The sequence below is a fragment of the Canis aureus genome, chromosome 21 (assembly GCF_053574225.1).
Source record: "Canis aureus isolate CA01 chromosome 21, VMU_Caureus_v.1.0, whole genome shotgun sequence".
In the NCBI taxonomy this organism is placed as follows: Eukaryota; Metazoa; Chordata; class Mammalia; order Carnivora; family Canidae; genus Canis; species Canis aureus.
In genome coordinates this window covers 49,150,174-49,172,071 of record NC_135631.1, presented here as the reverse complement: position 1 = coordinate 49,172,071, position 21,898 = coordinate 49,150,174, and the positions used below count along the sequence as shown (strand labels likewise).

The 21,898-nt window shown below is 40.6% G+C and overlaps 1 protein-coding gene and 1 pseudogene across 1 annotated transcript; both read right to left on the bottom strand.

Annotated features, from left to right (window-relative positions):
- Positions 1-4,853: 4,853 nt before the first annotated feature.
- Positions 4,854-9,927, bottom strand: LOC144292078 (large ribosomal subunit protein eL32 pseudogene; annotated as a pseudogene).
- Positions 9,928-16,403: 6,476 nt separating this feature from the next.
- MRPL32 (mitochondrial ribosomal protein L32) lies at positions 16,404-21,823 on the bottom strand. The gene is made up of 3 exons (XM_077864124.1): positions 21,658-21,823; positions 19,372-19,553; positions 16,404-16,943 (listed from the first exon to the last, which is right to left on the bottom strand). Exons 1-3 carry the CDS (start codon positions 21,785-21,787, stop codon positions 16,689-16,691), a joined length of 567 nt encoding a protein of 188 aa, XP_077720250.1. The 5' UTR covers positions 21,788-21,823; the 3' UTR covers positions 16,404-16,688.
- Positions 21,824-21,898: the final 75 nt, after the last annotated feature.

Sequence of the window (21,898 nt, the reverse complement as noted above, 5' to 3'; positions counted from 1 at the left end):
ATGAAAACATAGCCCATTATCAGAAAACAAACTATAAGGCAAAGAATAAAAGGGAGGGAACAATGTTTTAATACACTTTACTAGGCATCAGAAGCATAGAAAATTTACTAATTTGACTATAAGTGCAAGTCAGTAATCAACAATATCAAAATGCAAAAATATCAGATTAGACTAAAAATGCTAGTTCAAAGGAAAACAAAACATTGTGACACAGGAAAGTTAAAAAAATAGATACACTAGCAAAATTTCAAATGTAAATGATCTGTACACAAGGTTGTTCATCATGACAGCAATATAAACACCCAACGTCTACCACTGTGACATTTGTTGGATGAACTGTGGCACATCCACACAGTGCAGAACTGTGTGCCTTGCAGGGCTTTAATGGTATAAGGATGATCTCTCTCTCCTGCTGTGGAAATACTTCCAGGACACATGGCTGTAGTAGTCATTTAGGTATTCTCTCCCTCCAGGTGGTGACAGGAATGCACTTCCATGCCCACTTGGATTTTGCTTTTGCCAGTTCAGTGTGAATAGAAGCACTGTGCCTCACCTCTGTGCGGAGTTGTTGTGAGGCAGTGTGTGACTGGACTTTTTTTTCTTTTCCTTCTGCTGAACCCACACAGTGTTCCAGATGGTAGTTGCTCCTTTAGCTTGGGTCCCAAAGTCAGGATGATAGTGACACAAAGTAAGGCTCCTAGCTGAACCCTATATGACACGGGGCATGTAACATGATTGAGACACAGACCTTTGCTGCATAAGCCACTGAGCTTTTGTGTTAGTTGTCGCTGTAGCTTAACACAGTATCTTAGCAGACATGTGAACTTGTAACAGGAGGTAGGGTGCTGTGGCTAAAAACAATAGTGGGTTGGGGTATCGTCTAAGGCTCAGCAGTAGAGGATTTGGAAACTTAGTGGAAGCTGAAAGGATAGTGATCCATGCTATGCAGTGGTAAAACAGAAGGTCACATTTGATCAAAGAAGATGATGGATAGAGAAGGACCTTCCTGAGGTTAAAGCCCAAGAGTCATAAAACAATGGCCTGGGAGCCTCTGCAGAAAGCAGAGCAGTCCTCAAGCATCAGCCCCTAGGTAGAGGGTCATGACTGCTGCCCGGTGGGATTTCACAGTTGCTACCAAGATTGCTATGCCCCCCGCCATTGGTACACTTTCCAAATAGGAATGTCCATCATGACAATCTTACCCCATTGTATAAGTGTTTGTGGTGGATAAATGGTCAGATAACTTGTCTTTTTGGCTTGTTAAGTCTCTGGATCCAGGAAGCATATCAAATGTGAACAGATACAATCATTTTAGAGAACTATTTAATAGGTAAATATAAATATGATATGAATTCACTGAGGGGGGCACTTGACAGGATGAGCCCTGGGTGTTATTCTATATGTTGGCAAATTGAACTCCAATAAAAAAAAGAAAAAAAAGAAAAAATATGATATGAATTATTAAAAGTAAAACATATTTCTATCCCATAACCCAGCAATTTCACTTCTAGATAAAAAACCCAAGAGGGCATATAACCACCCAAAGAAGGGTGCAGCATCTTTATCCATTATAACCCAAAATAATAAACAGTCAAAATGTCCATCAATAGTAGAATGAATAAATAAATTATAGCATTTTTACAATAGAATAGTATTCAACAATATACAGGAATGAACACTTACTACATAACAACATCTCACAGATGTGATGTTGAGTGAAAGGAGCCATAGGTAAAAGATTATATACTGTATGATTCTATCTATATGAAATTCAAGAACATATATTGATAAAAATCAGAATAGTAGCTATATCTGTGTTGGGAAAAGGGCACAAAGAAACCTTTGTGCTGGAACAGGGTGCTAGAAATATTCTGTTATACCTCAGCAACAAAATTTCAAATAAAATAAAATATAAACAAAATAAGAGGGATTCCTGGGTGGCGCAGCGGTTTGGTGCCTGCCTTTGGCCCAGGGCGCGATCCTGGAGACCCGGGATCGAATCTCACGTCAGGCTCCCGGTGCATGGAGCCTGCTTCTCCCTCCTCCTGTGTCTCTGCCTCTGTCTCTCTCTCTGTGTGTCTATCATAAATAAATAAAAATTAAAAAAAAAAAAACAAAATAAGAAAAGCCACATCTGGATCCAGTAGAGACACACCCCTGACCCTCAGTGTAGGGGCGACTACCAATCACCCAAAGAGCCTGGAGTTAATGGCAGGAATAGGTTACCATCTTCAGGTTAGACAAGTGTATTTGTATGCAGGAAAGAATTTGAACCAAATATTTACTGCCAAGAAAAGTGGGCTCTGATGGTTATTATGGCTGTTCACAGGTGTGTTGACTTTTTTTCTTCTCAAGCATATAATAAAGTTGCACTTCTCTGAAAATAGCTATGGGCACATTTTCTACACCCAATGAAACATGAGTGAAGTGTGGTGAGTCCCTTGAAAACCAGAGCAGGCTTTGCCACATTCCCTTCCCTCTGCAACCCACCAGGTAGAGCTGGGCAAGAGGGAACACAATGATAGCAGCAGAGCCTCAGACACCTGAGATTCTGAGATGAGGAGTGGATTTAGATTTCAAACCACTGAGGTCTCGGTGTTGTATGCAAATCACACACAGATAGACTCCAGCCTACCCTGGTAAATAGCAATTAAGCAGAAAAGATGAGTGGTAAGAAAACTCTTTTTCTTATGTATCCTTATATGAAGGAAGGGGGGAAGAATATGAATTGATATGTATATTTGCTGATATTTTCAGAAAGAAGCAATGGAAGAGTACCACAAAAAATGTATTTTAAAAAAATTACTGATAATGGAAAAGAAGAGAGAAGCCAGAAGCCTTTGACTAGACCTTAACATAGAGTTCTCACTTTTGAATCATGGAAGTGAATCAAAACAGGGGTTCTTGTGGTGATGGAACTGTTTAGTATCTTGACAGTCACAAAATTATTTAGAGCTACACACACACAAAAGCTGAACAAGATCAGTGGATTTGAACAATGCTGATATTCTGAGTGATATTATACTATAGTTTTACAAATGTTACTGTTGGGGGAAACTAGGGAAATATATGCATGTGATCTCTCAGTACTCTTTCTTACTACTGCATGAAAAAAATTATGAATATTTCATTAAATATCAAAATAAATCAGAAAGAATAAAAAGCATTCCCTAAACATGGAAGCAAATTATATCAAATGATTCAATTGTATTTCAAATCAGGGACATAATCATATGAAGAGCAAAATAATTTCAAATAACTTTAGAGCAAATATTTTGATTGCACATCGTTAGTGAAATATATTATAAAGGCAAATAAGCTATGAAGAAATCCTTTTTTTAAAGATTTTGTTTTTATGTAATGTCACCCTACATGGGGCTGGAACTTACAACTCTGAGATCAAGAGTCACATGCTTTACTGATTGAGCCAGACAGATACTCTAGCTATGAAGAAATCTCCAACTTTATTCAGTAACCTTACTGTTCTTAGTACCAGTGTTGTGGCTATGGAATACGTTTTTCTAAATTGTAAATTAAAGCGAATAAATACTTATGTTAATACTGTTAGGAGCTAAGATTCTCAGCATTCTGCAACAAAGCTGCAAAGTGTAAAATCAAAGAAATAAAAGTGCTGTAACACTGCATTTAAAATGAAAATAACATTTAAAATGAAAATACAGTAGTCATCATTATTTTTTCCTTTTAAAAACAATGCATTTCTTAGTTTTTTTCCATTTAAAAATCCTGAAGGCTGTGACAACCTAGGAGTAATCAGCACTCCCAAGCAAAGAGATCAGAACCTTCTAAATATAATGGTCACAACCATTCCCCCGGTATTCATATGCTTGAGGAGGAGGATTTCCCTCTTGGTCTAGACTTGGCCATATGACTTGCTTTGGCCAATAGGACATTAGTAAATATAAGCAAGCAAAGACTTGAAAGTATGCTCTCCTTGAGACTTACTCTAATGTTGTTCTTGGCAACTCTGTGACCACCAACATATGAAAAAGCCCCTGCAAACTGACTGGATGAAATAATTATAGTCTATTTGCCCCTGGTGTCCTGGCCTACTGCCCACCAAAGGCTTGCAATGTGAGCAAGACACAGCTACATAAATTTCAGCATTAGTACAAAGTGAAAATGCAGGACCCTTTGTTTAAAACTGGTACATTTTAAGGAAAGCACTTGTTATGATGAGCACTTGGTGTTGTAAGTGATGAATCACCAGATCCTACTCCAGAAACCAATATTGCACTGTATGCTAACTACCTAAAATTTAAGTTAAAAAAAAAAAATAACAGCAATAGTAGAGCCCTGGGGACAAGTATGAGGCTCTTCAGAGCACGGGACTCTGTGCACCTGAACAGGTCACAAACCTGGCCCTGCATGTGAATAAGGCTATCTTAGGTCTAGTTACCTGCATTGTTTATAATAGATGTATGAGAGTGCTCAGCAAAGACAAGATGAATGGTCCCAGACAAGCCACAGAATCATGAGCTAAAAAATTGGTTAGTTTCCACCATGAGGTTTTGGGACAGTTGCAGCAGAGGCTACCTGACCTAAGCACTAGTTCTAAAATATTATGAAGTAGTGTCTAAAGAGCATCAGAAAAAAACTATAAATAAATATTGAAATCTAGTTAATAATATCCACAATGAAGTATTTAAGGGAAAGTGTACTGATGTCTATAACTTACTTTGAGGTTCACCAAATAGCAAGGATTAATAGATCAATACAGCATGGATAGATGCATACATGTAAAAAAAAAACAAGTATACTGAAATATTAATGGTTGAATCTAGTAGATGGATATATAGATATTCACTGTACAATTCTTCCAAATTGTCCTTATGTTTAAAAATTCTTGAACGAGAAAGGATGCAAGAGCCAAATATTAAATGAAGCACATATTGAACATGTAAAACCTTGTGTAGTTACAATGATATTCAAGAAATGATTTAAGACCAGTCACCATTTTTGATAACTAGGGTACCAACTCCCTGTTCTAAAAATTGGCCAACAAAGAGAAGAAATTCCATATCTATCCTGCTTTTCCTGTAAGACAAATATTTATCCCATCAATAAGGGAAAGTTTGTTTGGCTTTTACAGGATAATTCCAACTACTAAAAATGAGTACGTTAGTTAGAAACCCATCATTTTGCAAGTATTAATGGAATAATTGATTCAGGCAAAGCTCCACCAATAGATGAAAACTTTCTTTTTTTAAATTTATTTTTTTGTAGTTTTATGGTTTTATTAACACAAATATGACATGCACATAAGCTGTCTATTCATTTTCTTCACTACACAGCCTGGCATTGGGACTGGTGACTCTGATGGCCAGCTGAGCTGCTCTTTCCACAACTGCTTTGTGGTTCTTGGAGGATACATTGTGAGCAATCTCTGCACAATAAGATTTGTTGCACATCAGCAGCACTTCAAGCTCCTTGACCTTGTGGACTAGGAACTTCCAGAAGCCACTGGGCAGCATGTGCTTTGTTTTCTTGTTGCTCCTGTAACCAATGATGGGCATCAAGATCTGGCCCTTGAATCTTCTGTGTACCCCATCAATGCCTCTGGGTTTCCACCAGTTGCACTTAATTTTGACATATCGGTCCAGCTGGTGCCAGATGAACTTCTTGGTCCTCTTTTTAATGATCTTGGGCTTCACCAGAGGTCTGAGGGCAGCCCAGCAATCGGTGGCTGCCACATCCGCAGGTGGCGCCAAGGAAGAGAGGGGCTAGATAAAACCTTTAGATGAAAAGTTGCATTGAGGGATCCCTGGGTGGCGCAGTGGTTTAGTGCCTGCCTTTGGCCCAGGGCGCGATTCTGGAGACCCGGGATCGAATCCCACGTCGGGCTCCCAGTGCATGGAGCCTGCTTCTCCCTCTGTGTCTCTGCGCCTCTCTCTCTCTCTCTGTGACTATCATAAATAAATTTAAAAAAAAATAAAATAAAATAAAAAAGAAAAGTTGCATTGAGGGGAATTTGATAGTAGAAGAATCAGACTGTTGCCACCTGCACCCACTGGTCAGACTTCACATCACTGAGAGTGGGTCAAACACACATTATGTGCCTTCTGATGTAATATGTCAAGGACACAGAACTACCTATGTATTAATTGTGCCAAATACCATTGAATCTGCATCCAATCAAGCATTAAGGCCAACTTCCTGTTTACACAGAGGGGGACAGTCCAACAAGCTAAATAAGACAAGGAAGTAAACATAAAAATTCAAAATGTGAAGCATTCCACAGAAAGAAGGCATGACTAAGAGGGGGGTGGGAACCACACCAGATTAGCAATATGTAAGAGACCTAATGATTAAATGTAGTATGTGTGTTTATTTGCTTCCTAACTCAAACAACCCACCTATAAAATGATATATTTTTAATTGTTTATTCTATTTATTTATTTATTTATTTATTTATTTATTTATTTATTTGAGACAGAGAGAGAGAGGCAGAGACACAGGCAGAGGGAGAAGCAGGCTCCACACAGGGAGCCTGATGTGGGACTCGATCCTAGGGCCTTCAGGATCACACCCTGGGCTGAAGGCGGCGCTAAACCACTGAGCCACCCAGGCTGCCCAATTTATTCTATTTAACTAGGCTCCATGCCCAGCATGGATCAGGATCTCACGATCCTGAGATCAAGACCAGAGCTGAAATTAAGAGTTGGATGCTTAACCGACTGAGCCACCCAGATACCTCTAAAACAATAGTTTTAAGTGAATAAATTTTCATTTGGATTGGGTATTTGAGGATAACAAGAAATGAGTTTGTTTTGTTAAGTGTGATAACACTGTAATCAATAAAAATATCCCTATTTGTAAGGATAAAATGAAAAAATGTCCGGGATTTTCTTGAAATACTTTAAGAAAAAAGTTAATTCAAAAAAAGGAAAAATGAAGTATCAAAAAATCTTGATACTTATTGGCATATGGAGAAGTTGTTATATTCCTTTTTAATTTTTATTTATGCTTGAAAAACTTTTTAAAAATAAAAATAGTAGTCTCCTGAACATTCAGGTGAAAAATTGTGTATCATCACAAGACATTTTTAAATATTAAAAATACAAGGAGAAAATTTCTGAAGCTGAATTGTCACAGAAAGTACACATTACTTCTAGTCTGTGACAAGAGATTAAAAACATATTTAGATTTGACTTATTTTACTTTGCTTTTTTGACTCATTTTACTATGGACAGGTATTTACAAAATAATGAAGGCAAAACTTTGATTAATAAATTGGGCAAATAACTCTGGAAAACTGTGTGGAGGTTCCTCAAAGAGTTAAAAATAGATCTGCCCTACGACCCAGCAATTGCACTGCTGGGGATTTACCCCAAAGATACAGATGCAATGAAACACCGGGACACCTCTACCCTGATGTTTATAGCAGCAACGTCCACATTAGCCAAACTGTGGAAGGAGCCTCAGTGTCCATTGAAAGGTGAATGGATAAAGAAGATGTGGTCTATGTATACAGTGGGATATTCCTCAGCCATTAGAAACGACAAATACCCACCATTTGCTTCGACGTGGATGGAACTGGTGGGTATTATGCTGAGTGAAATAAGTCAATCGGAGAAGGACAAACATTATATGGTCTCATTCATTTGGGGAATATAAAAAATAGTGAAAGGGAATAAAGGGGAAAGGAGAAAAAAATGAGTGGGAAATATCAGGGAGGGAGACAGAACATGAGAGACTCCTAACTCTGGGAAATGAATGAGGGGTGGTGGAAGGGGGTGGGGGTGACTGGGTGACGGGCACTGACGGGGGCACTTGATGGGATGAGCACTGGGTGTTATTCTATATGTTGGCAAATTGAACACCAATAAAAAATAAATTTATAAAAAAATATTAGAACCTAAAAAAATTGGACAAAAGATGGTAAAATTTATGAATAAGTACAGAAATTGCTTCTTTTAGAGAATACATAATAAAACAGAAACACATCTATAAAATATACTCAGGATTGATTGGTGATGTTAACAATGAGATGGCTTTGCATATAAGCCTGGGAAATTGTGAGTTAACCATTCATTTAACTAATTATCAGTCTTATATATAAAATGGAGAAATGGGTACAAGATGTTTTGACCCCAATATTTTGACACTAAGAACATTTTGAAGATACTCGGTAGTGTTCAGAGTAAACTCCATTAAGACCACTTAATTCCTTGACAAATTCTATCAAGCAGTGCTGTCCAATAGAACTTTCTAGATAATGGAAGTACTCTACGTCTGTACTACTTAATATGGCAGCCTCTAGCCACACGCAGCTACTGAGGACTTGGAAAGTGGCTATGGCAACTGAGAAAGTGAACTGTTAACTCAATTTTATTTTTAGTCATTATTTATTTATGTTTAAATAGACACATGTGGCTCATTCCTACCATATTGGATAACAGCTACCAACCATACTCAAACCATTTCCAGTTATTCAAATGTTTATTTTAAGTTACTAAAATAATTTTCACAGAGGTGAACTATTTTCCATGAATATTTTAGAAAAAAATATTTGATTCATTAGGCTTTATTTGCTTCTATCAAATTTTACACATTATAGCTTCTACCCCCATGTGTGTGTTGTTTTGTTTTGTCATTCTTTTTCCCAAGTCCACCTTTCTCCAGTAAAAATGTTAAGATCTATATTTTATCAAGCAAATTGAATTCTTCAATTAGTTTTTATTCAAAACCCAAATTTATTTTTGTAGTTTTGTCTGTTTTAGTGGTAATCTTTAGACAGTCACTATGAATTGAATACAAGACTACTAGTTTATAATTATTTCTTAGACATTAAGAAAACTATGAACATTTTTTTGATAGATATATAATTAAAGAGATAGACACAGAATTTGAGAAACAGATGGGCATAGGGCGAGGGGTGACAGACAAAGACATGGTGACATGGAGTGACAGAGGAAAGCACGAGCTGTAGCATTCTAGGTCTCACATCCCCAAACAATGTAGGAGAGGAAGGAGATCTCCCTTGCAAGGTATCCCAAAGAGCCAGCACTTGTTTCCAGAAGTCTTCTGGGAACCTATCCTCACTCCTCAGACGGTGACATGCAGAATCTCTGTACCAGAAGATTGCCATGATCTGACAGGCATTCCTGAACCAATTGCACCTTTAAGAATGAGGAGGTAATCTTTAAGCTCTTAAGGTAATCAGAGCCCAGCCCTGGCAAGGATGTGAACTGAATGGCTGCTCCATCACAGGGTCTGGGTGCAATGGGTATTTGGAAGGTAGCAGAATAAGTAGGGTTGGTCCAGGATAGTCCCTGTGTATGGGACTGTCCACGACAGTCCCTTTTCTCGTAGTATAATGATTTATATATCCCTCCATTTCACTTTCAAAAGCAACTTGGTTTAGATGACAAAATGACATGGTAATCCTACTATTAGGAGACATTCACAAGGTCTAATATACTTACTACTTTTTGTATAAATTGGTACTAACGCTGAGAAAAGTTATTGTTACTTCCAGAAGTTACAATGAGAATGGGTGATTATCTCAATTTTCAATGCATCTTTGTATTTTTATTGTTAAAGAATTAACATTTTAAGAAGTCAAGTATGCTGGTATTGTGGTCTTAGTAGATAGTCCTAGACCCACCTCCAACATTCACTAACTTTGTGATATTGGTTAAGTCTAGGATTAAATATCCTGAGCTCCAAAATGAAGCTACTATATTAAATCATTTTCTTTCAAGCTCTAACAACCTATTCTACTATAAATATCCATATGTCATCTGGGAGACCAGCCAACATTTGTTCTATAGAATTAAAAAGTACAGCTTTAAGATTAGCACGTGCCAACACTAAGGAGGCAATGAGACACATGGGAGAGCCCAGGCTGGCTTGAGATACCAGCTTCCCTCCAGAAGCTCCGGGCCGTGGGCAGGTTTGTGACATGTTCGAGATCCATAAATTCCAAGGCTTTAATGATAAAGCCCCTAGGATTTAGGATTTAGAATCGGTTGAATCTCAAACCTTAGTCTCTTGACTGGTCTGACAATGGCAAGGCTTTGCTTGTGTGCTTAATTTCTATTGTGAGGCCCCATTCTACTGGGTGACAGACACAACCACCAATTCAAGGTTACCAGATCCCACTCTGTCCCATCACGTACATACATGCAACCTGGAGAGTCATCCTTGGTTCCTGTCTGCAAGACCCTGTCAGGACATTCTGTGGTTCTTCACCTCTCCAAATACTGCAAAAGGCCCTGCCTGTCTAAAAACACCACAGTCACTTCTTTCCTGAAGTATTCTGCCTCCTTGAGGCTATATATCCAAAAAACAGACTCCAGTACTCCTTCCAGGGGTGGAGTTTGGGGACTGAGTGGGATGGGCAGGGCAGAGAAAACTTTCTCAGACACTTGTCCTCCTCCTCTCTGGCCCAGGGCTTTTTCATCTGGTCCCTGGAGAGGGCAACCAACCTATTAAGTAAATATGTGCCTTCCCCAGTCATTTTCCCTGATTTATTCTTTGCTTTCTCCCTGAAAGGCCAAGATTTTGAAGTCTTTTCTCTCTCTTTCTCTCTCTCTCTCTCTCTCTCTCTCTGCTTTTCCTTCCTTGAGAAAGTAAATAAAATGTTCTGGCTTCCTGAATCAGATAAAGGCCAAAAGATAAAGGAAGTATCACAGAAAAAACATTAAATTTTTACAACAATATATGCTTTAAAAACTTAATTAGTAATCTATAAGAAACACTCAGCACTGTGCTCACCCATTGTACGTACTCAGCTGTAATCAGTAGTATCTGCTCTACAGTGTTATTTTTAAGGGTATTTATAACAAATGCAAAATGTCTGACAGGTTCAATAAACATCACTCATATTGAAGAAAAATGATTTTGAGCTTAATATAAAGACTAATATTTTTTTGGATGAAGAAGTTAACTGGAAATTAAATTTTTTAAAAGCTTTGAGAATTTGTGCCTTTCCTATTGCTCATCTTTATAAGCCATATCACGTCCTATGCTAACTCAAAGTGTACAATTAGATGTCCCTGGCCTTCATGTTCTGGAAAATAGTATCAGCAAAAACAACCATTAAGCCTCCCAAATGATACCTGACTTATAACACCAGCCATTAAATCATCAATATACTGGACTGAATGGAATTATTTGCTTTACCTAAATCTAGTGGCAGGAAAAGCAAAAGTACAGATCGAGCTGTGGTGAGGATTCAGAGACCTAGGCTTCTAGGCATATTCCAGAAAAGTATGAAAATGAATCGGTCTTCTCAGATTTCTTCCAGCTCTGGTCCCACTTCAGTGAACAATCCGTGTCTGAGGGAGGTGGAGGCACTCTGGCTAACTGTTGGAACACAATCTCTTCTCCACTGCCAACAGTTTGAGTCAAGGCCATTGGGGTGGCCCTTCCAATGAACGTGCTGGACTAGGTGAGGAAAACCAAAGAACCTTCATTAAGACTAGGAAATAAGATTGGAGTAAGTACAGAAAAATACCGTGTGCTGTGTGGAAAGACTATGCCAAATTCATTAAGTTTCAGGGTTTTTATCTTGTGCAAACTCTCGAATACAGAAGTAGACCTCTGTCTGTTCTTCATTTTGTCAGCAGTCTCTTCTTTTACTGGGTGATTCCCATGAGCATAAGCACACGTTTGAGCTCTAGGTTTGCGTGTGTGCATACACTGGCCCCTTTGTGCCCTCTCCTCCTCTAGCTTTGACTTCATCTCTCTGCTGCCTTGCAGAGGAAAGCTTTCGGAAAGAACTATCCAGGAACAGTTTCCCTCCTCAGTGCACCCATGCTTCAATCCACTTCAATCTGGCTCCTGCCATCAATCCTCAAATGCTATGGGTTTTGTCAGGTCACAAGTAAGATTTGTCATGATCCTGGGGCCTCTTCTAGCCTCATCCCGGTTGCTGCATTTGACAGAAGGGACAACTCTTCTTGACATGCTCTCCTCTCTTAGAGTCTATTGTGGCTGGACAATCTCCTGATTTCCTCCTTAGCTTAAGGTTCTCTCATCTCTCTTGAGTACGTGCTCAAGAGATAATCTTATTCATTTCCATGGCTTTAAATATGTGGCTTTGGTAGAAATGTCTCCTGCAATGCAGGATGAAATGTCTCCTGCAATGCAGGACCTGATGGGCTAGTAGTTCTCTGGAGAGGACGCAATGCAGTTCACCTGCTGCCCCCTAGTGAGGCGGCTTGGGATGCCTGGTAAGTTGTAGGTTTGGTTTCCAGGCTGAAACCCTCAAGCTGGTCCTCAGCTTCAGTAACCGGGTCCAGGAGACGAGATCATATTGGCCTCCTTGCTTTCCTCCTGTCCTGGCTCCAAACGGCATCCCTAACACTCACAAACATGGAGAAGGGGAAGGCACAGGAGGTCAAGGGGACAGGAGAGGAGCAGGGTGACCCCAGGGCATGGCTACTGCAGGAAGCATTTCCAATATAGTAAAAATAGCCCCTGGCACCAGAACAGGCTCTTTGTTGCCCTCTGCTGTAGAGACGAGTGAAGGCTGCATCTGGAAGAGACTTCACTCCATTAGAGGCACAAGCTGAAATGGTTCATGCGATATAGGCCACAGGATGACACTGCTCCTTGCAAGCTGCAGTAAAGGCAGGGCATCTATTTTTGTGTGTGTGCCAGGGAAAGAAACACTCATCATCGATAGTAGAGTTCCTGAGCACAGATTTAGAAATTCTGAGAGACTAATCCTGTCCCTGAAACATAACTGCATATGGCAGCATAGGGGCTGGAAGAGTTCTGTAAAAGGAGTAAAGTGATCCCTACGCCAGGGATGTCTGAAAGTCCCCTGTTCTTGTACTTCATAAAAGAAATCTTGAATTTATAAGTCATATCTCACGAATTATGAAAAAGTGATTCCTATTTTTAAAAAGATTTATCACGTGGGACGCCTGGATGGCTCACTGGTTAAGCGTCTTCCTTTGGCTCAGGGCGTGATCCCGGGGTCCTGGGATTGAGTCCCACATCGGGCTCCCTGCATGGAGCTTGCTTCTCCCTCTGCCTGTGTCTCTGCCTCTCTGTATCTCTCATGAATAAATAATGAAACATTAAAAAAAACTTATCACAATTTCTTTAAATGGGGAGTCATCCATAGTATACCTGTTTATCAAAACTCAGTTTACCCACAAAAATATATTACATAATGTAAATGTCCTCACATATCTGAATGTTTAAGGTTCTGAGCAAAGGAATTTGAAGAGACAGGAGTCATGACTTGCCCTGTTTTGAAAGGATTCTGGCTGCTGTGTGTTGGGGACAGACTATAGGAGACCAAGGTGGCAGTGAGGACACCAGTTAGTGGGAGACCTTGATATTCTAGACAAGATAATGGTGGCTCTGATTGGGGTGGCAGCAGTGCAAATAGTGGTAAGTGGTCAGATTTTAAGTACATTCTTAAATACAGAACCAGTGGGATTTGTGGACTTGCTCAGATTGAATGTGAGAGAGGAAGAGACAAAGAGACAGCGAAGTTAAGGACGACTGGGGTAGGTTTTGGAACTGAACAACTAGAACGGAGTTGCCATCAGCTGGGATGGAAGGGTCTAGGGAGCAGGAGAAGTAGGCCTGGGAGAGAAGGGATTCTGAGTGGAGATATGGAGTTTAAGATATCTGCTAGACATTGGACTGGAGATGCCATGTGGGCAGTGGAACATGAGCCTGCAGTGCAGGGGAGAGGCCCATGCCAGAAACATGACATTGGAAGGTGTCAGCAGAGAGTGTTACTTAGGGCATAAGACTGGATGAGATCAAGGATGGAGCCTTGGGCATTCCGAAGGCTAGGGAGAGGGGGAGGAACAGTAAGGGAGTTCAAAGGACCCTGAGGTGGAAGACAGTGAAGCCAAGTGGAGGCAGCGAGAGAGGGGTGAAGTCTGCTGAGGTGGTGGTCAACAGACAGCTCTGGAGGGTTGATTCCAACATTCGAGGGACGGGGTGCACACTGCACTGAGGAAGGGGGCAGACATGAGGCTTGGGCAGACTGTGAAGGCATGTGAGGGTTTAATGAGGAGCCTGGTTCAGACCAGGGGAGTGGTACAACCACAAGTGTGCTTCAAAGTACCTTGTGGCAGTGTGACGTATAGAAGCATATATATCAGGTAGTGTGGTGTCAGGTGTAGTGGCAGAGAAAGGATGTGTAACTTTTCTTATGTACTTTGCATTGCTTCATTAACTATAATGACAACACTTTTGCAATTTAAAAGGTATTAAAGAAAATTAGAAATAGGAGAGAAGTGGAAACTAATAATTAGAAAGTATACGGTAACAACAGCTCAGGAGAGAGATGATGGGGTTCAAATGAGGACACTGGCAAGGAGATGGTATGAAGTCAGACACCAGAGTTTTAGAAACTGGTAATCTGCTAGGACCTGGGTAAAGAGGAGCCAGGAAGATGGAGGGGAGTACCATTACGCTCGGAGGGGACATGCAGCTCCTCGCCAGCATCTCCCAACCATAACATGACTTGAATGCTGTGGAGACTTGTTCTCCAAAGTGCCTGGTAAAATGTCTCCACATCTTGAGGGCAAGGGGCAGACAGGGAGGAGGATAATTTCCAATGTTCAGAAAAATTAACAAATCAGTATACATGATTTAATTCAAATTCATCATGCTTTCTTTCCTGATAGTAAAACCTGGTAGTATGAAATAATAAAATGTATTTCAAAGAGAACTTTTAAGGGGACAACGTCTTCAACAAAATGACAAACACTCCCTTTTAGGACATGGTTTCCTAGGAGAAACTAGACATCTCATTTTGCTAATTTGGGGATGTACTTCATAGAACGTTTATCTGTCCAAACAAAAGCATATCCACATATGCTCACTAGGTCTACCTGCATGTAGAACAGGCCGCTAACTCAAAGGACAATGTGTTAGCAAGGGGCGCCCTGTGCAACGATCTGCTAACCAGTCAGCTGAGATGCGGAGTAGGCCTGGAAGATTCAGGGGTGTACTGAGCTGGCCTCAGCTTTCATGAATCACGGATTCAACCTGAAGTATATTTACGTTTGACACACTGTACTGCTAAAGCTTGTCAGAGTTTAAGAAATAATTATCTGTGGAGGATTGCCTTAGTATGAATACCGGATAACCAGTCCCTCTAGGATCCCAATTTGATGCTTACATAGAGCCAAACTTTGGAAGAGCTATTTAGTGGGATTCCAATACTTTGGAAGTTTTAAGGATTTGCTTTTACTAAATTGTACTTCAACACAGTATTGGTCTATACTGTACCTCATGAAATGGATTCATTTTACTTCTAGGAATACTAACATGGATTACTCCACCATGGAATCGTCATTATGAAGTCCCATGGGAGAAATAGCCCTCAGTTTCTAGTAGCAAGATAGTTGTATATTTCTGGAAGATGTGTCTAACCTTATGAAGATTTATCCATGAAGGTTCTTTCAAGGAAAAGAAAATTTAATTGAATTCATTGCCTATTTCCAGTAACTATTCAGGCTAATGTGGCATGTGTTTTATTTAAATATATCTTTAGGCTTTATATTATTTTACCTACTGATTTTCCATTTAACTGTAAGTCCCTTACTTACAAAACTCAGTGTGTGTGTGTGTGTGTGTGTGTGTGTGTGTGTTTTAAAGATTCAAGAGAGCCAGCATGCGCACAAATGGGGAAAGGGGCAGGAGGGGCTCTTAAGGATGCCCCACTGAGCACAGAGCAGGGCTCATCTCAGAACCCTGAGATCATGACCGGAGTCAAAACCAAGAGTCTGATGCTTAATTGACTGCGCCACCCAGTGGCGCCTCTCAGTGTGCTTTAATAACTTCTCTCACCTCCCTCCCCACCCCCAATGAGGCAGGAAACATAAAATAGCAAACTTCCGCTTCCGGATAAATACAAGAATGGGGTAGAGAGAGGGAAATTTTAAATGAATTACGTTAAGTTAAAAAGGGCATCGCTTTATAGTAAATTATAAAAATAATAAAATAAAAAACAAACTAAAAGGATAAACTAGAAGAAAAATGAAACACACAACATTCGTAATACATGTTCTGTATACTAGTGAATTTACTCACATTTCCTTTTAAAAACCTCTTCCCAAACTATAAAATACAAATCCCATGAGCCATCTAATGAATTCTGAATGTCATTTTGATTTAGTGTAAAATGTGAAGAGCTATTTCTAAGTAAATTAACAGTAATACAGCCCATATAAAGCGAATTCTACCAAAGGCAATTTTAACTTGCTAAAACAAAACTGAACAGAACACAACACAACCGTCCTCTTACTGCCACAACCACCATCTTAAAAAAAAAAAAAAGAAAAAACTATAATTCAAATAATAACCTACTTCTAAGTGTTACTTAAATGAAAGTATCTGTGTATTTTTGTGTAAGAAAAATCACTGGCAGACAAAATCAGAACCAAAACACGTAATTCTTATTATGAATTTTAAATCATTTATTTTCTGTACTGGAAATTTTATATTCAGTATAACAGAAACATATTACTCTGTTGTGTCTCTGTATAAACCATTATTTTCAGAGTTTACTCCTGGTTTATTCTTCAAATTACCCAAACAAAACTAACTGCTTCGAGAGATGTTTTAAACTAGATTGATGATTTAAAAACAAGCACAAAACCAACAAGAGAATAAAAATCTTTCCTCCCTTTCAGGACAAATGTTTTATATGAAGTTATCCTCTTCAAACCTCTTTGGTCTTAATTCTGGGTGAACCAGGATGGTCGCTTCCTGTCTCGTTCAATGATTCTCTTACCCTGATCTTGTATAGACGGTGCCTCTCCTGTGTACAGCACCACAGTCTCCACGGGAGGAGCCTTGAAAGGGCCCCCTTCTTGTTTCCCTATCTGTCTTCTGATTTCTGCAGTCTCCTTGCACACCTTCTCATAGCAAAAGCCGCAAAGGACATGTTTCAGTTTCAGGTGACCACATTCAGGACAAACGTCAATATTGTTCTTTAAAAAAACAAAAAACAACGAAAACATATTTTAACAAGCAAAATAATGCACATGTGACCATGCACAGGAATCATGCTTACACTTGAACTTTCTTGGGCTGCTCATGTTGCATAAGGTCATATGCCATCTAGTTCAACCTTACTTTATTTTTAAGCAGGTTCCAGGCCCAGCACAGAGCCCAACATGGGGTTTCAACTCATGGTGCTGAGATCAAGACCTGAGATGAGATCAAGAGTTGCACACCCAACCAACTGAACCACCCAGGTGCCCCTCAATGTCATTTTAATAAGGGAACTGAGGACAAACAAGTTTGAATTAATAGAAAAAGTGGGATAGAACTCAGCTCTACCAACTATGAACTTGGTACATTTTTACTTAAATACAGCAATCATATTATGTAAAATGATACTCTATTTCCCCACCTTCAAATACTAAACATCTAATAGGGAGTCCTTCAACACAATGGGGCAATCTATATAGTTAGCAAATTAGTAAGAGACCAGGGAAAGGGAACTCCCTTTTTCCTTCAATCTACCCCTGGGGAAAACAAGGTGACAAACATTACAGTTGGCTGCCCCTAATTCATCACTGTAACTTAAATTCCTGTATGAAGCCTATGGTGTAGTATAATATATGTATTAATAGTTGTTACATGGTGTCTTTTTTCTTTTTATGAATGAATACCGATTACTCCTTAATGTAAAAATCCCTTAAATATGCTACAATTTGAGAATGAGTTTTTACACACATCTACCCAACTTTAATAGGACAGTTGCAACCTTTAAAGAAATCTTTTCAGTATGTTCTAAAAGTAGATTTAAAGTAGAAAAGAAAAAATTGTAAATAGGAACATCAAAGAAAGTCCAAACACTTCTTAAGATTAACATACAAACCTTTGTGAGGCAATGACAAAAAAGAATTTCATTTTCTGAAAGGAGGAAAAAAAAATCTCACAAATGACATGCCTCCCCAATTTCGACCCCAGGTCTAATTGGAAGTATGGGAGCCATACCCACAGTTAGTGCTCTCCTCCTCATTAAAGCACTAGCATTAATATACTATGTGTGGCCAGAAACAATTCAGTGAAGAAAATGAATCCACAGGGTACCGTTCTTTTCCCTCAGAATAAATGCAGTGAGGGGAATCATGAAACAGATTGGTATAAGCTCTCATTCCTAAAATCATAAATTCTCTCAACCAAATTGCATATATTATTTTAATGACAAACTTTTCAGTTCCAGGCTTTAAGTCGAGTTCCAAATGTGACTCAGTAGTACTTTTTGGCTTAAGTTCTAAGGGTGAGGTTTAATACTGAAATGCTGGAAGTTTATGAAGTCAGTTCTCTGTTCTTGAGCTTCATCTACACTGTGCTGCTGCTGCGGAGTGTCATGGGGCAAAAAGTAACTCAAATCATGGCTGTGAAAGCCATAAGTTAACAAATGAAAGGTAATAAACACTATAATTTCTGTTTATTAGATCACTGAAGAGTATATCCATGGGGCAGGGAGAGAGGGAGAATGGGTGTGGAGATCTGGAATTGTCTGAGGACAGGAACACACCAGAAAGTTCTAAGAGAAAAATGTTAAGTTCAAGAATCAGACTGCCTAGCTTCACATCCTGGCTCTGCCACTTAGTTGTTTGTGACTACAGCCAAATTCTTTTTGCCATAGTTTCTTCATCCTAAAAATCAGCAGAGCTATATGTACTTTGGAAGGCTGTTTTGAGGATCTGGTGAGGTATAAAGCGCTTAGATACGTCACAAGCACTTAAATGATGTTAGCTATTTTTATTACCTACCTAAGGATTTTCTTTCACAGTATTTTGTCACAGTGAAGAACATAATAAATATGTAACAGTTAGTAAAACTTGAGATCCATAATACCTACCGCTGTTCTGACTTTAATTTTAGGCTCTAAGGATGCCTGGGTGGCTAAGTGGTTGGGCGTCTGCCTTCAGCTCAGGGCAGCTCAGAGCGTGATCCTGAAGTCCCGGGATCAAGTCTTGCATCAGGCTCCTTGCATGGAGCCTGCTTCTCCCTCTACCTGTCTCTGCCTCTCTCTCTCTGTGTCTCTCATGAATAAATAAATAAAAATCTTAAAAAAAAAATAACAATTTTAGGCTCTGCCATTATTAAGATGTTTACCCATATATGACTCCAAAACACCAGCTCATAACACACGTCACATGGGTTTATTCACAACCTAATCCTCTGTCCAGACTCCAAACTCTCTCCTTGACTGTGGTCCTAATATTTAGGCTATAGGACAGCAGGCATATAAACATAGACAATGAAAATGCTCTTATTTAGGCCAGAGGAAAGTACACACAGAAGTTCTAAGAATGATTTACTCATAGGCTACGTAAGTACAAAGAGATGCAGCGATGGATAAGAGAGAAAGCACACCCACAAAAATCAATGTATTACCTTAACTTTAATAAGCTTCTGTGGGTTTCTTCTCCTACAGCGGTTAACTTCAATGCTGCGCCTGTTCTTTGGAGCTGCCATCCAGAAGATACTATCCAAAAGGCTGGAAATCTCCTTACTTCCACTGGTGTCATGTGCCGGTTCTGTAAATACAGCCGGACCTTGGACTGCTAATGCGGGTCCTACAAAAACATAACATGGAAATATCGGATGGATTTCTAGTTTCTAAATGACTCTACATCTATCATTCTCCTTAACAATCAACAGTGATACAGCAACAGACATATGTAAAATTCATAACATTATACTCAACAGACATTTGACAGAAGCCTTAGCTACTAACATACACTAAAACTCATACAGAAAGCAATATTAAACAACGCGAATCGACTTTTTTCTTAGGGGCACTGGCTGAAATGAATCTCTGAAATTTTACCAAGTTTCTTACCTTCTGAAATACAGACCCCAGGGGTTTAGTAGTAAACATGAATAAACCACTCAAACTGTCCACATTCTACTCGGTAGGCAGTTCCTATTTACCTTACAAGGAAATCTAAGCTTGCGATTTCCAAAATGTATTTCCACCCTGGCCTCAGACAACCGCCTCCTGGCCCCTTTTTATTATATTCCAACTGAGCTGGTTCCTTTGTCATACAGTGGGTAGGCCCTTTAAGTCACTTAGCTCTTCTTATGAAGAAGAATAGAATATTATTCTATTAAGAATAATAATTCTATTAAGAATAATGTTCCATTTAGAATAATAGAATATTATTATTCTATTACTGTCAGTTCCCTGAAGAAAGGGACTGGCTCACCACTCTGCATAATATTTACTTATATGAGTTATCAGTTTCAGTTTTTTTTCTAAATTGTCTATAAAATCAAAGACCTTTTATCCTTTCCTTGTTCTTCCTCAGACCTGGAATCCTTTAGGAACTCTTAAAGATCCACAAAGCTACCAGTTAGCAACCGGTATTCCTTTCCAATTCACCTGTTAAAAATAACTGCTAAGCCTAGCTAAGTGGTTAACAGCACGGGCCCCATCCGCTGGCCTGTGTGACCTTGGGGACCTTCATGAGCCTCCTCCTTCGGCCCAAAAGTGGTGCTTCCTAACAGGATGGTGTGGAGATTTCCCAGGAAGCACTTTGGCATATCATGGGCTCTCCATTCACACTCCCTCGGTGTTATGTTCAGGATACCTTGGAAATAAGGGTAAAGGGGATCTCTGGGTGGGTGGCTCAGTGGTTTGGCGCCTGCCTTCCGCCCACGGTGTGATCCTGGGGTACCTGATCGAGTCCCACGTCGGGCTTCCTGCATGGAGCCTGCTTCTCCCTCTGCCTGTGTCTCTGCCTCTCTCTCTCTCTCTCATGAATAAATAAATTTAAAAAAAAAGAAAAGAAAGAAAAGAAAGAAAGAAAAGAAGGGGAGGAAAGGAAGGGGAGGGAGGGAAGGGGAGGGAGGGAAGGGAAGGGAAGGAAGGGAAGGAAGGGAAGGGAAGGAAGGGAAGGGAAGGGAAAGAAAAGAAAAAAGAAAAGAAAAGAAGAAAAGAAAGAAAGAAAAGAAAAGAAAAGAAAAGAAAAGAAAAAAAAGAAAAGAAAAGAAAAGAAAAGAAAAGAAAAGAAAAGAAGGGTAGAATGGGGGCAGCCCGGGTGGGCCAGCGGTTTAGTGCCACCTTCAGCCCAGGTCGACCCCCGAGGTCGCAGGATCAAGTCCCACGTCGGGCTCCCTGCATGGAGCCTGCTTCTCCCTCTGCCTGTGTCTGTGTCTCTCTTGAATAAATAAATAAAATCTTTAAAAAAAAAACTTAAATAAAAATATTTTTTAAAAAAATCAGAGAGTGCGCGGCGACCCTATACTCTGAACTGATAGGCTTGGGTTACATTCTCTCTCTGTTTTTTAATGCAGGACTTTATTTGCCTGAGATGGGGAGATGGTGAGATGGAGGGAGCGGGAGCGAGAGCGAGAGCGAGCCCGCGGCGGGGCCCGACCGCACGACCCCACGACCCCGGGGGCGCGACCCCACGACCTGAGCCCGAGGCAGACGCTGGCCGGACCCAGCCACCCAGGCGCCCTGCTTCAGCTACGCTCTGTGCGTGCACTGGGCCACGCAGAGGGCTTTTTCTGTTTTTAGGGTTGGGGGCGGGGGGTGGCCAAACCAGCTGCTTGTAGTCTCAGGTGGGGAGTCCGGCCTGGGGACGTCCCCTCCCGCGGTTATACGCCGCGTCCGCCAGGCTGCCCGGGGCCCCCTCCTCCCATTCCTCCCCCTCCGCGGCCTCCCTTACGTACCCCACGGAGGCCCGGGGAGGCCTGGCCGGCTCTGCTGAAGCGTCCGCAGTAGCAGCTCCCAACCGTTCCTGAGCAGCCCCCGGGCCGCCGGCCACCGCGGGACCACAAGCACCAGCATGGGCGACGCCATCTTTCCGGCCCGGAGACCACGCCCACCGGGCTGCTGGGGCCGCCCCCCCCCCCCCCCCCCCCCCCGCTCCCAGCCTCGAGCATGCGCACAGGCGCAGAGTCGGCCAACTTG

What these genes read in the sequence shown, in the direction of transcription:
- MRPL32 (XM_077864124.1), bottom strand. Translation starts at nt 21,787, where the DNA reads ATGGCGTCGCCCATGCTGGTGCTTGTGGTCCCGCGGTGGCCGGCGGCC. An exon ending in CCTCCCCGGGCCTCCGTGGG is followed by an intron (nt 19,554 to 21,657) that starts GTACGTAAGGGA and finishes ATGTTTTTGTAG; the next exon opens with GACCCGCATTAGCAGTCCAA. An exon ending in AGAAGCTTATTAAAGTTAAG is followed by an intron (nt 16,944 to 19,371) that starts GTAATACATTGA and finishes GTTTTTTTAAAG; the next exon opens with AACAATATTGACGTTTGTCC.